Genomic DNA, 17184 nt, shown 5'->3' with positions numbered 1-17184 from the left:
GGACTCCTATTCGTGGATGGAGGGAGTAGTAATTAACAAATAATAAAATGTTGATGACAATGACTAATGAATGATATATATGATCTTTAAAAATAGTTGAAAAATAGAAACTGTTGACAAAATTTAAAAAAAAAGAGGAATGATGTCACGACCACAACTCCCTAGTGCTAGTGAGCGTAACTATTTCGCGACTAAACAATTCTCAAAAATCAAGGGACAACAATAAAAGGATGAAATCACTTAAATCAAAAGTATCAAAGGCATATGGGTACATAGTCAAAACGTGTTCAGAGTATCAAGACTAAGTTCATAGCTTTCTAGCACACAACTCTAAATTTGCAGCGGAAGAGTCCAAGATAAAATAGCACGTATGAAGACATGCTACTTTGGGCTACCTAACTTCTTATTTAAAAAAAGCCTGTCCCAACACCTTCGCCTGCTCGTCCACGTTCAACCTGAAAATAACATGCAGGGCTGAGTATTTGATATACTCAGTGGGCACATTGCCAAAAATGGTTCTATCTTTAATTGTCAATGCCACAGTTGAGTGATCACGGGGTTTTACTTAAAAGACCCGAGTCACTAAAATACTTTTCCTTTAGTAAAGATTTGATTGCGCAATCACATAACATAGATATACCATATCTGAAACTGATGTGAACCGGGAATGTGGCCACATTCCACGACGGTCACTGGACCGGCCAACTCCTTTGTTAGCTCACGATCCCCTTATGTGTACACTAGTCCGAGTAGGGTTTGCGGCCCTACTGGGACCCGAATTTGATTTAACTTAAATTGGCATAGCCAAGCAGATAGGTAATCATAAAACAAAACATGGCATGACAACATACTTGAGCAAAAATTCACATTTTCATACTGAAATCACGTTTTGAAAGAATGCCCACCTCAAAAGCTAAAGCTCATTCCGAAATTTCCTTAACTTGGCCTTAGACGACGTTCGAAGACGCTCCTTTAGTAAAAGACATAATATTTAATTAGACTTTGATAAGTTGATTAAGCTTAAACGTGAATGCATCCTAGGTGCGGGATCACTTTATTCTTCCTCTAAATTTTCTAGAAGAGTTCTAGAATTCTTAAATATTAATTAAATCAGTAGATTTAATTAAATTAGCGAAAATTATCCACTTAACCAGAGGGTGCTACCTCCTATGCCATTTATTTGAGCACACTAAAAGCTCGAGGTCTATTCATCGTTAGCGTATCGTAGTCTCTTAGAATTAATTATTTGAGCACTCAAACTAAATTCCGGAAAATTAGACTTATCCTCGTGACAATAAATAGCGGGCCATTATTTAAATCCCTACATAGGAGAGTCCATGATTTAATTAAATTCTTAGTGCATTCATTAATTTGTTGGTGGCCCAATCCAAAATAAATAAGAGGCCCAAAACAAAGAAAAAGGGGAGAAGCCCAATTTCTCCCTAACCCATAACCATCGACATCTCTCTCTCACTCCTTCACCCTCTTGACCGAAACCCTCAGCGGAAGAAATGTAGCGGCGCCTCCTCGTCGCCCGTCGCTAGGAGCTCCGGCCGGCGCCTCCCTTGCGTCGCCGGAGGTTCCGATGTCCTTCCTCACAAACCCTCGGTCTTAATCTCTTCTTAGAACAAAAATCCCCAATTTCAAAGCACGTCCGACCTTAATTTCTTCGCCGCCTCGCGGCCGCCCTTATTCCGGCTGCCCGACGAGCAGGGCTGCCGCCCGCTGCGTCGTTTTGCGCCGCTCATCCTCGGTGGAAAATTAGAGCTCCGTCAGTGGGAACTCCCGTCTCTCTGTCGAGGTCGGAGAAGCCCTCGGCTGCCCGACGAGCAGGGCTGCCGCCTGCTGCGTCACTTGGCGCCGCTCCAGCCATTTCCCTCCTCCCCTCTTCTCCGGCGATTCGCCGCTGCCTTCTTCACCTCAGGAGCTTAGGCTCGCCGTGAATGTTCCCGCGGCTGCCCTCGCCCCCAACTTCGGCGAGTAGTGCCGCCTTGCAGTCCTCCGCCACCGTCCCGATCGGGCAACCCAAGTGCAAATCGTAAAAGCTAAGTCCTTTCACCCCTTTTGTTTATTAGTATTTTGATCAAAAGTTGGGCTGTAGCAATGTTGGAAACGTTTTGATTGTTGTGATTTGAGGTGGTGATCTTGGATATATACTTTAGTTTACTGGAAAGAGATTGATCTTGAAAAGGTTACAGTTTGCTACTGAAAATTAGCATGAGGGCAGCCTATTGTGCTCTTGTTCCATTTATGAGTTAAAGTTCTTCAAAGGCTACTACTGCTATGAGATTTCTCTAGCAAATTCTACATCCTTGAGCTAGCATGATGTTCTAAACAAGGGCAGAGAGTGTGCTTGTGTTACTTTGATTGTGCTTCCTAAGTTGTGGTGCCTCTATATGATGATATGTAAAGCTATTGGGGAAGGAAGATGGAGGTGTATTACCTCTGGAAAAATCGAAGGAATGGCTGTCTTTGCTGCCGTTCACCTTGTTCCACCCTCTACTCTCGGTTTGTGCTGAAATTTTGAAGTGTGTGTGAAAGGGAGTTGAATGTGGTGTGGAGGGAAATTTATAGGCAGATTGGTGTACTTGTGAGCCTTAAATGAGGCTGCTGAAACTCTTGTTTCTATCCAGCAGCATATCTCTCTTTTCTTGATCCTTTGCAGCAACTTTACTTGACACATTTTGGTGCTACTTGGAGTACTAGAGTTTGACTAATTAATTTAACTTGTTCTCACATGCTCTCATAGTACTTTGGTTCATAACTTTATTTGTTTGCAAGCTGCAGGAAATCTCTCACTTCCTTGATCTCCACTACTCTTGTTTGAAGGAACTTGGTGTTTTGCTAAGGACAGAGGACCTCTCATTTACTCACTTTGGTGGTTTGTGACTAAGATATAAAGGCAGATTTGGCTTTCCTCATTTGGATAGGTCCTTAGTCCTCTATCACTAAGGTAGGATTGTCTCAATTCCTTAAACAAAAACTCCATTTAACCTCCTGTTCCCTAGCTGAAACTTAAGGCTTTATCTCATATTGCAGGTGGGTCACCTTGGCTACCTTGATGTTCTCGGACTCGGCCCGCCGTTCGGCCGATGGGTTGCTCGAACGGGCCACGATTTGGGCCTGAGGGGGAAGGCCCGAAAAGCATCTAAATTTTATTTTCTTTGTTTTCTTTCTTTGAAGCCTCGATCCACATATTGTAGTATTTTTGACATTAATTGTTCGTTTATTGTATTAGAAATGTTATTCGAAAATTCATGATATTCTACAATGTAAATTTCCAATTCTTAGTTCAATTGATTTACTTAGCTTTTACTTGTAACTAAAAGTTTAAAAATTCACAACAAAAGCTCGAGTTTCATTAATTCTTCATGAACGGGGAACTTCACATCCTTAGTTCGATATTAAAATGGCGAGGGAAAAGAAAAGTAAGGGTGCGGGTATTACAAATGAGAATTGAAAATGGAAACTGTTAATAAAATTTAAAAAATAAAAATAAAAAGATAGCAAAATAGGAAGTGTTCTCCCAAAAAAAAAAAAAAAAAAAAAAAGACGTAACTTATCTATTAAAAAAGAAAGAAGAAATGTGAACATAATAAAGTTGCCTTCATCACGATTCGAACTTGGACCTATACAATGGAAGGCTGAGGTAAGACCACCTGTACCATCTAACACACATGCACCAACTTCGAACCTAATATATATATACGAAAGATAACAAAGTTGGGGTTTCATCGGACACCAAGGCACCATGTGGGTCCGCCTCTGAGTAATTCCTATGCTTTTTATAAAAAAATATTTTTACGGTGATACTTACGTGCACATATTAGAAAAAAGAGGTGTTTATTGCAATTATGGCATAAATTAACTTAATCAATGATATTTAATTTGGACCTAATTTGATTTAGAAATATTAAATAACATAAATGAGCTCGACATTCAGTATTGATAGCATAGGCATATAGCGTCTAATAAAATGCACATGATGAAATTTTCTTACCTTCATGGCATATACACATTGAAATCTCTACCTATTAATTCTCCTGTTATTTAAGACATCTTGTTGATGATCAATTTGAAATTCCTTATGCAGTCTCAGCAGCTGTATTCAAAATTTCATGTTAATGGAATTATGTGTGTTTTGTTCTTGGACTAATTAATTGTTTTCTTAAATATATGATAATCATGTATTTTAAGTACATTAGATTTGTGTTTTCCCATTTCATAAAAAAATTATATTTACCAAACTTACAAACCCAACATATCAATTTAATTATTACGGTGATTAGATTTATAGTTATTAGGCATGGGTGATTAGGTGAATATTATTGAGCAGGACTTTAGAATTTGGAGAATGGGGAGTCCAAATGTGTAGTTTATCTCACTTTTAGTAAAGTTAGGTTTATAAGTACATTATTAGGCATGGGTTAATGACCTATTTCTTGGTTCTAACAAAATCAGCCTTTGTAGAGAGTTACTTCTAAATTCTCCCATTCAACCATTTTTTCAATGGACCACTTTTTCATTTTACAAGGAAAATTGAGTGAATACACCTACACTTTTTTGAGTTAAAATTTTCATTTTGAAATTTTGCATCGGATCAATTATTGTGTTTAAATTATTAGGCAGACATGAGACTGAATTTACACAATACAGTTTAAATATTTACCAATCTCAGGCAAAATCCAAAAGGTACCACTTTATTTATGATATTCTAAACTGGGAAATGAATTTTTTAAAAATCTAATGAATTATTGCCATGACTGCTTCAAAGCTCCTTTAAAAAAATCAACCGAGTAATTAAGTTCACTTGTTTTTTCCTATTTTCTGAACTTCTTTTCCCCCTCTTTTAATTATTCTTATTCCATCAAATTTTTTCTTCAATTTAGTGTTTAATGAATCTTGCTAGAAACCCTAAAAAAACGAAATTAAAGTCATTTGTTTTAGTTAACACTGGATTTTAGTGACGTGGTAAATAATATATCTATATTTATGGAGTGTAGAATCAAATTTGTTTATAAATGAGCATTTCAACTGTACTGGTCTATTTTTTTTTTATTTGGTATGTGAAGAGTAGAAAAGACTATTAGTGAAAAAAATTTAATACAGAAATTTCTAAATCATGATAAATATTGTCAGAAAAATCACAAGAAACTATACCTACTCCAATAGAATTGAAATTACACTAGAAAGTGATACCCACTTTGGGGACCTAGATATATGGATCAAATGGATGCCTGCTTATTATAGTAAGAATTAAATGCACCTTCTGATTTTTTTCTTATCTATGTATGCATAGATTTAAAGTAAATATTTAAATATTGTTTGTATTTCCATTGGCAAAATATTCCCACAAATTAATATATGTAAATTTTTCAAAATGATTCATAGATATAGTAAACTAAAATTCAAATTACTTCATATAATCATTGTTCAGATCATATGCATACACTTATTACTATTGTTTAAGATGTCTACTTTTATTAATTTGCATGTCCTTTATTTTTGTTACATGTGTGTCTTGTTTCATGTACCTAATAAGTCTTGACACCTATTCTCTATATGTTAGTACTATTACTATTAAATTGTGAATATGTTCCAACAAGTCTTTGACACCTAAATTGAAAGTATATTGTAGTTAGAAGATGATTAGATATATCTGGATAAGTGAAATGGGAATCGATACACAAATTACTCTAATAATTGTGTTGCCAATTTTTTTTTATATTTTGAAATACTTCTCATTTAATTAAATAACCAAAAAATGTGATTGAACTATTTTCATTAATTGTACGTTTTTCCCTGATGAGTGATGAGAGGCTTTTTACTCATTGGAGAATGATGACAATAATATGAGAGTGAGAATGAATCATATGGTGGATTCCGTGGATTATATTTGGATATATATAAACTTAATTAGTTCCCAACATATATACATGTTATGTTATTTTAATTTTCAACATTTACCAATCATGATATACATTTACCAAACATACATGATGTTATGTTATTTTAATTTTCAACATTTACCAAACATACATACCCAATAATTTTCAATTTTATTATACATGGTGTGACTGGTATTCTTCATATATACTGATATGTTATAATGCTCCAACCAAATAATGAGGTTTGGTGATAGTAAAAATTTGCATATACATATATACAGAGAGTAATAATGGAGCTGTGATAGAAATGATTGTTTTCCCCATTTTAATAAAAGCGAAAATTTTCAATATTACTACCAAACATACAAACTTAGTAATTTTCAATTTTCAATTCTACATTTATCACACATACAAACCCAATAATTTTTAATTTCAAATTAAAAGCTCATGTGACCTTCTTGAACAATTTGTTGATAAATAGTACTCCTTCTTCGACTCTCCCCTCACTCTCATTCTAACTCTAAACTCTGCACTCACCCTCTCTCTCACACACACTCTCCGACGCTGCCGCCGGCCACCTGCAGGTACAATCCGCCGCCGGCCCTCCCTAAATTTCGATTTTAATATTTTTTTTTTCAATTTAGTGTTTAGAGAAACTTGTTAGAAGCCCCAAAAAAATGAAATCAAAGTCATTTGTTTTTAATTAACACAAGATTTTAGTGACGTGGTAAATAATCTATAGCAAATTTGTTTATAAATGAGCATTTCAATTGTACTAATCTATTTTTTTTTTCTTTTGTATGTGAAGAATCATGGGTAAACACATGATGATCACTTGCTTCATGATACTGTTGTGTACACTTGAAGCATCTGCGTAGAGAAAGTCAACTACACTATGCTATACTCGGCCGTTCCAAAAGGGGCAGGTAATTAATTATACTTATATATTTTGTAAATATTGGAGTACTAATTATCATGATAATTACTCATTAATTAAATTATTATTTAGTTTGTTTGGACGGAACTCCACCAGCATATGCCTACAGTAAGGGATTTGGAGATGGATCTACAAACTGGGTAGTACTCTTGGAGGTATTTAAATCTTTCTTTAATTAGTAATTTTATATTATGTTTAAATTAATTATAATATTATGTGTTGATTTAAAATTATCATAGATCCTCCCTGTTGTTGTCCAAATTTGATGAGTTTGATGGAGTTTAATTTTGTGCATGTTTCCTCAAATTAATTTCTTGTTCCCTTGTTCATGTTCTTTTCTTTTTTTAAATTTTCATAATTTCAATAGGTTTCACTAGTTTGGAATTCCCACAAGTTTTCACAAGTCATAATTTTCACAAGTTTTCACCAGTTTTGCTATGTGCTCTTCTCCACACCTCACTTTTTTCACAACACAAACACTAAGGTTACCTTAGTCTGTCATTAATTAAATACATTAATTATTGGTAATTAATTAATAAATTATTAATTTTTCCTAACAAATCATCAAGGGGCAGTTTGCAAAAGGTACTGCAAAAGGAACATTTTCTCACTTATCAAACACATCTATTCAGCTATTCTCAAATATTGTCAAACAAGCCCATATACATTTTCTCACTTACCAAACCCACAAAAAAAGGCTTTTCTAAGAGACTTAAAAACAATTCTCAAATAAATTCTTGCTGTTATTTTCTGGGCCATTGTGTCTATTTCTGGATGTCTATTTTCTGGAAACATTGGTTGTTAATTGATGCAGTATAATTTATCTCAACTTAAATATTACTCATATAGTATATAAACAATATAATTATGGAGAAAATGAGAATCTTATAGGTGCTGTTTTGTTTTTTAAAATAGGTGTATTACGGTATATTATTAATTTGTTTCAAAAAAAATATTTTGAGCATGTGTATAATGTAATTTATTCAAATTAAAAAAAAAATTGGTTTTATCATGTAAGGGTGGAAGATGGTGTGATTTAGAGGAAGAGACCTGTCAAAATAGGTCAAAAACCTACTATGGCAGCACTGACCATGAATTTCCTATTGACGGGATACTATTCAAAGGAATACTTGACTCAAATAGTCAAGCTAATCCCGGTAAGTTTACAAAATTAATTATTTTAATTATTAATTTAACCCCAAGTTAACTATGTCTTTTGCTTTTTGTTGTTTTTAGATTTCTACGATTGGCATAAAGTTTTTGTTCACTATTGTGATGGCTCGTTGTTTTTGTCGGACGTCGACCAAGTTGATCCTGTAAGACATATAAATATATATATTTGTATTTTTATCTCAATTTTATTAAAACTATGTCATTTACATCAAAATAATTAATTTATATATTCAATTAAAATTGGTTCAGACTAACAGCCTCACATTCCGAGGTGGGAGGATCTATAATGCTATAATGGAGGAGCTGCTTAACAAAGGAATGGGGATTGCTCACAATGTACATATCTGCGCCTTAAATCTATTACTATCAATTTATGTATATTTATTAACATATATTCATTATTTTGATTATTTGTAGGCTATCTTGACGGGTTTCTCAGCAGGTGGATTGAGCACAATCCTACATTGTGATAGATTCCGAGCCCTCTTTTCGAATACTACAAGAGTCAAGTGTGTATCGGATAGTGGTTTTTTTATACGCGGGTAAATTCAAATTTAAACTAATTTCTGATATACATACGCAATACAAATAGATTACATGTTAAGTCACCTACTTAATTTCCTAACAGGGAAGGTGAATTGGCAAACCAATCAGAAAGGCATTTTGCTGGAGCGATTGCTGCAAATGTATTATTCTAATTCTTACTATTTAATTAATAATTAAGTTTTCAAATAGTACACTAAATTAATTTGTAGTACTGTTTTTTGGCACAGGAACTTAGAGCATTATTGCCTAGATCATGCACATCTAAGAGGGACCCCAATTTGGTGAGATGATTATATTTTGTTTAAAACATTTTCCTTTATACTACACAATACAACAACGATGATAATCACATTTTAATGAAATTAATTTTTAGTGTCTCTTTGCCGAGTATTTGGTTGAAGATGTTGCCACTCCACTCTTTATAGCTGAATCAGCTTTTGATTCGTTCCAGGTATGAAACTACATGAATTTAGTATTATTTACTGTGTACTGCAAAATCGATACATCTGTATGCATCATATTGTTGTAAGAAGTTGTTGCTATTATTTCTATTATTATCATACCCTGCTTGCCATTTAGCTTAAGCATACATTTTCATTCACAAAAAAATTACTCGAAGAAACAAAAATAATAATACTATATGTCTTCTTATCCATCAAATATAAATAATATCCTCTGCTATTATTCATCTATTTCTATTCTAACATATTGCAGATTGGATACAACTTCATACTAACTATTCCTGGTCTGGATCCAATTCAATGGCGAAATTGCTCACGTTTCTTGGAGGAGTGCAATGCTACACAAATAGAAATAATAAAAGGTAGTTTTAAGTAATTTGTTTTTCCATTTTTAAAATTGTGAAATCAAATGTTAATTTCTCACCATTGGCATTCATATTTTCAGATTTTGGACCTATTTTCAAGAAGACATTAATGAAACTCGATAACTCTTCAAGTAGGGGGGTATTCTTGGATTCGTGCTATCTTCATACGCATATCTTCCAAAGCTATAACTGGATAAAATACCCGGTGCTTGACAATAAAGTAAGAATATTACTTGATCAATTTTCTTCTATATTAGTAGTACTAATATTTGGTGTGACATACTATGTGATGCAGAGTGTAGGAAAAGCTATTGGTGATTGGTTTTATGATCGAAGTGCATTCCAAGAGATAGATGCTCTTAATTTATGTCCACAATCATGTTATCCTAAATAATGGGCCGGTCTAATTTTTTGATTATGTTAAGTATGCGTATCCGATAGAGACGGCAGTTGTAATGTATATCAATATCTCTTACATATTTTTAGTCTCCTTACTAGTAGATCTTAGTAGATCTTCCGTAACATCTCTAACCTAAAACATAAATTTTGCATAGCAATATATATTTTCTTTTTGTGTTGTTATTGCGTATTGTATTCTCTATGCCTCTTCAAATATATTCTTCCGATATTATAAAAGACGTTATGTGGAGTTGGCATAATATATCATGGTTAGTATTCAAATTATTTTTATTTATATATGAACGAAACATAAAAATAGATATATATTTAGTTAGTAATTAAATTAGTTTCGTTATCTAATATGAATATATATAGTGGTGTACATGCATGAAAATATAAATAGAATATTTGTGCATTGAATGAAAGGGAGCAACAAGTGAATTAAAAACGAACCCATGTTTATTGCATTGATAAAAGTCCATGTCACGAATGAAAATTTATGTACGCATCTCTGGACTTACTATTTATCTTACATAATTGAAACATGAAATTAGAAGAAAGAATGTAAAATACAAAGGAAAAGTTCTTTGGGCCTCTTTCTCCCGAGCCCATGTCGCACCCCCACCGCGGCCCGTATCCGATCAGCCCGTCGGGCCCACATTCTGGGACAGCTGAGTGGCAGCCAAGTTGTTTCTTCCTCCTACAAGATAAAACAAGTGTTAATTGTGGGAAATTAAGGAACTACTATTAGAAGAAAAAGAAACAACCCTTCTTTGACAATAGGAGACCAAAAATTCAGCAAAGAGGGCAAGTCAAATTCTGAAATCCTTCACACCATATGGCAGCACCTGAAATGTTTATGTACCGGTCACTAGGTGGCCATATGAGAACAAGATGAAGTAAACAGCCAAGTATCTAGTACTACAAATAACATAAATGCATAGATACCACCAAATTCTGTTAAAGTTACTGCAAGAATCAAAGAAAAGGGAGATTTGCTGCAGGAAAATAACAAAGAAATACAATAAAGGCTACACGAGTACACATTTGTGCCTATAAAATCCCCTCCACACCACCTTTGAACACTCTCCTACACTTTGAAACTTTTTCCAGCAACATAGCAAGGTTGAGAGTGAGTGAGCTAGGAGAAGAGTCTGTGCAGAGTCTTACAGACAACTCCCACACCCATAGGTAACAATTACTTTTTCCTTCCCACAAGTATTTTCATGCTCAACTCAAGCTCACAACTTTGAGAACTTTCGAAATCAGATTTTAAGCCACTGTCTTTTGCAAGAGGAAATCGTAGGCCTGGAAAACTTGTTCCTGCGGTTAGATGACTATCGTCGTAGGCCTAGAGCTGACGGCTGACGGCGGAGCTATGTGGTGGCCGAGAAATCGACCAAATCCCGGTCAGTTAAAGTGAACGCCTAGGTGTTGCCTTGAGGTCCCGGCGGCGGGGTCTCGATTGAGTGTCGAAACGAGGACGGTGGTGGCGGCGTGGCTGGAGATCGAACAAGAGCGATGGAGCAGTAGAGAGAGAGTGTGGCGTGAGGGACCAGATTGGGGATTTGTTTTGTGAATTGGGAAATTGAAAGTGAAGAGATGACATGCACTCCGGATCCTACAACTTTTTCTACAACATCCCCTAATCCACCCCTCACAAATATAAAATATGATGGTGGGCCAGTGGGCCTATTAATTATGTTTGTGAGGGGTGGAGTAGAGGATGTTGTAGGAAAAGTCGTAGGTGATCCGGACCGGATGAAATGGGAGAGATGAGATCGATGGAGGTGAAGAGTATTGGTAATGCCCTTCTTTTAATTTAGTACTTGGGCCAACTATGAAATAGTCTTGGGCCGGAGTTAGATTGAATTTTGGGCTGCTTTATTGCTGATTAAATCACGGGCCCTCCTATGTTGCTCAATCGAATAATTTATGGGAAATGACGAGTAGATCTCGGGTGAATATTTTTATGCTTGAATAATTTATATAGGAGGTAACGCTCTTTCGTTAAACGAATAATTGGTAGACCTCCACATCAAACTAAATCGTATGATTTATTTAATGCTCAAGGACTTCTTATGAATTAAGGAAAAAGGAATAAAATGATCATGCACTTAGGGTGCATTCACGTTTGAGTTCATTTGGCTTCTTAAGCCTAATTAAGTATTATTTCCAAGTATGTTAGTCATGTCATGTTTTGTTTTATGATTATCTAAGAAGTTAGGTAGCCCAAAGTAGCATGTCTTCATACGTGCTATTTTGTCTTGGACTCTTCCGCTGCAATCTAGAGTTATGTTCTACAAAGTTATGAACTTAGTCTTGATACGCTGAATTCATTTTGACTATGTACCCATATGCCTTTAAGACTATTGCTTTAAGTGATTTCACCCTTTTTATGTTGTCCCTTGATCATTGAGAATTGTTTAGTCGCGAAATAGCTACGCTCACTAGCACTAGGGAGTTGTGGTCGTGACAGAGTGGTATCAGAGCACCGTTCTTTCGCTCTGGACCCAAGAACCTTCTTTCAAGCCTTAGTCTAGAATGATAGTACTAGGCTAGAATATAACTAAAATGGAAAGTTTAAAGGGACCCAACACCTCAACTCGTCACGTTCAACCACAGCAAAGGAGGTAAATACCTATGTTTCTTGAAGTTTCTAAGGAAAAATATTCTTAGTCATGCAAAAGCTGTGCCACCTTTTTGAGGAAAATGTATCTTTCACGAAACTTTATGAGTTGCATTTTGACACTAAGTGTAATGTGTTAGGCATGATCAAATATGTGATCTTTGAACATATTGTGACGATGTTAATGACTTGTATTCGGGACTATGTATGCGAACATAGAGCGCCTAAGAAAGTATGTTAGGCTGCAACACGTTTGAACAAGTAGTTGTAAGTGGACAACTGTAACATCACTTTCCCAAGTAATAGGAAAAACGGAGATTTTTGTTCAAGCTCGAACTTAGATTAATGATTACAATTCCCTATCGTTTTCCATGAACGATAAGAACACTTAGAATACGAAAATAAGTGGCATACGATTTGGAAATTGAGACATGGAAATATGCTAGGTGGTGTATCCCTGCAACAATGATAGATCGTACCTACGATCCAATGAAAATTTCTAATCTCTCATTTTAAGTTACCAGTGGCGACGCGTCATAGGAACGCCTCCTTTTTACACATCGAGCACACACGAGAGCTATGAGATTTCGCAAGAAAGATCGTTATGAACTTCCAAGAAAACAATGAAGATTTGACCTTCAACTATAAATTCTAGTTGTAGCAATGCGATAAATCCCAATTTAGAACTTTGGATTCCCTAGAACAATCTTATAATGTTCCAACTCTCGAAAGATGAACAAGGGAATGTCACCTCCGAGGTTAATATAAGACGATTTTAATCAACAGTACTTACTTGGATTCTGAACCTCCTTAACAGTGCCCCTTGTTTATTTTAGACTTTGGATTGACTGACATTTTTTGCAAGTAATACATTCACTATTTCATTTTTCCACGGAAGTAGTGACTCACTTTCAGTTTCCGAAATTGGATTGCTCATATATTCTCAAGCACCTTGATTGATTGTCGTCTTTTATGACCCACCATTTATAAACTCCAAAATAATCTCGACGTTCAGGCATTTATCTTCAGAGGATGGCATATTATATTAGAACCTTTGTTCACCTCTTTATGTTGCAACCATGTTTGTGGCGATATCTTTCTTACATGAGTGAAATTCTTTTAGCTCAGTTCCATCACATATATTGTTTTTAGCTCGTAAATTTCTTTCAGCAACACTAAGTTAAGGCTAGTGTATTGCATTTTCCTTGACGGATTGGATCTATTTGATCGTTTTAAAAAGTTTCTTTAACCTTGGTTGCCTCTAACCAAACCTGCGAATCCATTGATTTGTTTCCATGATCTCATAGTATGATGTCGCTGAACCATGACCAATATTGATTCGTGGCAATTGCGTATATTTCTAAACCCTCCCATGGTTGATCATCTCAGGCCTTGACATGTTGAAATCGTCATTCTTAATGTTCAGATCTTTTCAATTTGAGCATACAGTTGAACTATCCTATACAACTTCACCCTATTTTCATGATCTATCTTATGTTCTTTCAAGCTTTCATCAGAAGTGAGTTCACAATTCAATGGGTTTATCTAAAACCATTTGAACCACGTAGTTCTCTGAATGGACATGATAAGTTCAATTGAACTTAGTGGTTGCCTTCAAATAAATTGTCGCAACTCGATGATAAAAATCCATAAGAATCGAACTAGAGATGTTATTCTTGTCCCCTTGGCTACTCTAGAGCCCTTCCAAATTAAAGAAATTTTTAATCATGCTTCTTCTATGTAGTATCAGATCCTATCCAAGTTAAGACTGATCGATTAATCGTCGAGTTCTTAACACAAGACTCTCATGAAAGGCATAAACTTAATTTCGTATAGATACACATGACAGGCATACAGCCAGAAACGATGCACCAACTAGAAGCGTCGGTATGACCAACAACATGAAAATTTGGACAGTTCACACTTGTGTGCCACTTGTAGCGAGCTACTAAAGGAATGGAACGTTACGATATATACTCAGATGATAGGGCACAGAGAGAGAAAATGTAAATGAGTCTTATGTACGAATACGATATGGATATGTGAGTGATGCAATGGACATATTTTTATATAGCATTAGAATTATATGCATCATTGGATTAAAGATGATAGGTGACAGTCTTGCCATGGGTCTGATATCAATGATAATGAAAATAGACCTACGAGTCATATACAATGATAATGGACCTACGAGTCAAAGAAAATATGCAAAGAGGGACCTTCATGGAAAGGTCAAATCAAAGAAGGGACTTCGTGGAAAGGTCAATATGCAAAGAGGGGCCTTCGTGGAAAGGTCAAATAATTAAAAGGGACCTTCGGGTCGTATATAATGGAAATCCCAGGCAGATACCAGGCTTGATTTGTCACAGAATAATCAATTGAATAGAGAGACATATGCATATGGATAGGGATGTCAATGTAGCCCGTAACCCGTGGGCCGGTCCGAATAGCCCGCCAAATTTACAGGGTTAGGGCTGAAAATTTCTAGCCCGATAAAATTACAGCCCGATTAGCCCGCACCCGATTAACCCGCAACCCGTTAGGGCCAGGCCCGAAAACCCGATGGGCTGGCCCGGAAACCCGATAAGATTTCTATCGTTCTATTTGTTTGACTCTAATTCGACAATGCATTGGTTATTTTATAATATAGATTACTAAAAAAATAATTTTATTAACATAATAATAGATATATAAATTAGAAACTTCAAATTCATTAAAAAATATACTTTTAAATTTCTAAAACATGCTTTAAAATTTCTTGATTTTATGTTTTATTTTATATAAATCTCAAATATTAGTATTTGGTCATGTTTATGTTTGAGTTTAAGCATATATCTCAAATTTATCATAATTAAATATTTTACATTTTAAAAATATAACTAATTTTCACTATTATTTATTGGATTGAGCGCATGTTAATTTTATCGTTAGCAACCCGATTAACTGGGCTAGTCCGAAACCCGAGCTTTTAGGGTTAGGGTTGAACTTTTATAACCCGAAAAAATCACAGCCCGATTAGCCCGCACCCGATTGACCCGCAACCCGAATAGGGTTGGCCCGAAACCCAATGGGCTGGCCCGATTGACATCCCTACTTATGGATATGAAATTGTTTATGATATTTGATGTCATTTATATGTGCGATGGATGATGGATTTTGTAATTATAGCATTTTGGATGGTGAAATGATTAATATGTGATTTCTTTACTTTAATTTGTATTTGTTTATTATAAACATATACGTCAGAGGGGTTAGGGTGTGACACCTTCCGTCCGCCATTAAAAGTCTCATTTTATATATTTTTAGTCTCGTAGCGGCACGGGTTTGAACAATTGTTAAGAAAAGTGGGTGGGAAAAGGTTAGTGGAATATGAGCATATCTCGTATATTGACGGACTTTAATTAGTTTGATTTTTTACTTGTAAAATTGTATGTGTATGATTATTATCATAACTTATTGAAACTTTCCTAGATTGTGTTAATTGTAACGACTCTAATCGTTATGTCTTCTTGAGTGCAAACTTAAATGCATATTTAATTTTTAACATTTATTTAGTAACATATAAAAGTTTATGTATCAACATTAATTTAGTAACAGATCCCATCTAAACTAGTATATATGTTCATATAAAGATTAATAAAAATTATAGTTGAACCATTGTGAAAAGGAAAGATTTGTAATGAAGTTCAAATCCATGATCAAGATAGTGACGGTCCTTGTAATATGTGCAACAATTGTATACGAATCGAACTCATATACTCCGCCAGGACCCGATTGCTACAAAAACTTGCCGCAGAATTGTGTCGATATAGTTCGTGAGGCGATATGTGCAGGACCAAACGGTCCATACGAAGAAATAATACATAGATGTAGCGGTCCAATTACTGCTATACTTGATATTCAATGTTTCATCGACGTATTGGCCATCGATGTTGGAAAATCTTGCAACTTGAGCCGCGATGAATCAGTAGATATGGCAGGTGAAATTTGGAGATATATCTATGACGGACCTGGAGCTACGTGAATGCACCAACCAACTTTTATTAATACTAAATAAGGTGTAACAAAAAATAAGTATAATAGTTCTATTGTAAAATGGTGCGACTCAATGAAATATATTCTGAAATATGGTTGGGTATTACCAAATTAATAAAGGGACACTAATACTTAATTTACTTTATTATTTGATGGATACTTAAATTTCTGGTTCTTTAGATCTAGTGTTAATTATCATGAATTCATTTTTCATAATAAAAATTATTGTATCTGTAAATATAATATGGACAGTCTAGCTTCCATTCTGAAATTATCTTATTGATTGATCTTGTCTCCATTCCGATGTGTACTTATCAATGGCCTATCTTCCATCAGAACTTCTATTAATAAATTCTAAAAACAACGAAAGTGAGTGTTGAAGCTTATTTTTGATAAGTATCTTATGGTTAATGCATTTGATAAGTATTTCGTATGGGTAAGTTTTGAATTATCATATATTTTGAGATATTTTTGATGTGATGGCAATGGCCCTGCAAGCATCACATAAATGATGTTTGGAACATATAAACTTCATCAGGATGCCTCTTTAATTTTTGAGGAAATGGACCAATCATGTAAAGTAACTGTGAGCATAAGTGATGGCTCGAATCAAGGGCTAGTTTTAGCTGCGTGCAACACTGTGTTTCACCAACCGTCAGATCGAGTTTAAAATTAATGATAGATCTAATCTCAACCGTTGGATATAGCCGTTGGACTTTTATGTTTAAATAGCGGTTCAGAGTTTGTTGAA

At 35.0% G+C, this 17184-nt stretch overlaps 1 protein-coding gene and 3 long non-coding RNA genes across 4 annotated transcripts; 2 read left to right on the top strand and 2 right to left on the bottom strand.

The window, feature by feature from the left end:
- Positions 1–219: 219 nt before the first annotated feature.
- Positions 220–968, bottom strand: LOC125209095. The gene is made up of 2 exons (XR_007174301.1): positions 906–968; positions 220–455 (listed from the first exon to the last, which is right to left on the bottom strand). It is a non-coding gene; the product is annotated as an uncharacterized LOC125209095 (long non-coding RNA).
- Positions 969–2050: 1082 nt separating this feature from the next.
- LOC125202782 lies at positions 2051–3296 on the top strand. Its single transcript, XR_007173190.1, has 2 exons — positions 2051–2953; positions 3040–3296. It is a non-coding gene; the product is annotated as an uncharacterized LOC125202782 (long non-coding RNA).
- A 3094-nt stretch (positions 3297–6390) lies between these two features.
- LOC125210537 (pectin acetylesterase 8-like) lies at positions 6391–9952 on the top strand. The gene is made up of 13 exons (XM_048110102.1): positions 6391–6472; positions 6697–6814; positions 6898–6980; positions 7844–7982; positions 8062–8141; positions 8248–8334; positions 8416–8540; positions 8627–8684; positions 8772–8825; positions 8918–8995; positions 9259–9367; positions 9451–9590; positions 9666–9952. Exons 2-13 carry the CDS (start codon positions 6784–6786, stop codon positions 9762–9764), a joined length of 1083 nt encoding a protein of 360 aa, XP_047966059.1. The 5' UTR covers positions 6391–6472; positions 6697–6783; the 3' UTR covers positions 9765–9952.
- Positions 9953–10250: 298 nt separating this feature from the next.
- Positions 10251–10592, bottom strand: LOC125200977. Its single transcript, XR_007172820.1, has 2 exons — positions 10537–10592; positions 10251–10469 (listed from the first exon to the last, which is right to left on the bottom strand). It is a non-coding gene; the product is annotated as an uncharacterized LOC125200977 (long non-coding RNA).
- Positions 10593–17184: the final 6592 nt, after the last annotated feature.

Source organism: Salvia hispanica, chromosome 1 (genome assembly GCF_023119035.1).
Source record: "Salvia hispanica cultivar TCC Black 2014 chromosome 1, UniMelb_Shisp_WGS_1.0, whole genome shotgun sequence".
Lineage (NCBI taxonomy): Eukaryota > Viridiplantae > Streptophyta > Magnoliopsida > Lamiales > Lamiaceae > Salvia > Salvia hispanica.
Note: the sequence above shows the minus strand (reverse complement) of the source record. Positions and strands in the feature narration are given on the sequence as shown.

Coding starts and splice junctions, on each gene's coding strand:
- LOC125210537 (XM_048110102.1), top strand. CDS start 6,784: ATGCTATACTCGGCCGTTCCAAAAGGGGCAG. Junction 7,983..8,061: donor AAATAGTCAAGCTAATCCCG/GTAAGTTTACAA, acceptor TGTTGTTTTTAG/ATTTCTACGATTGGCATAAA. Junction 8,685..8,771: donor CTGGAGCGATTGCTGCAAAT/GTATTATTCTAA, acceptor TTTTTGGCACAG/GAACTTAGAGCATTATTGCC.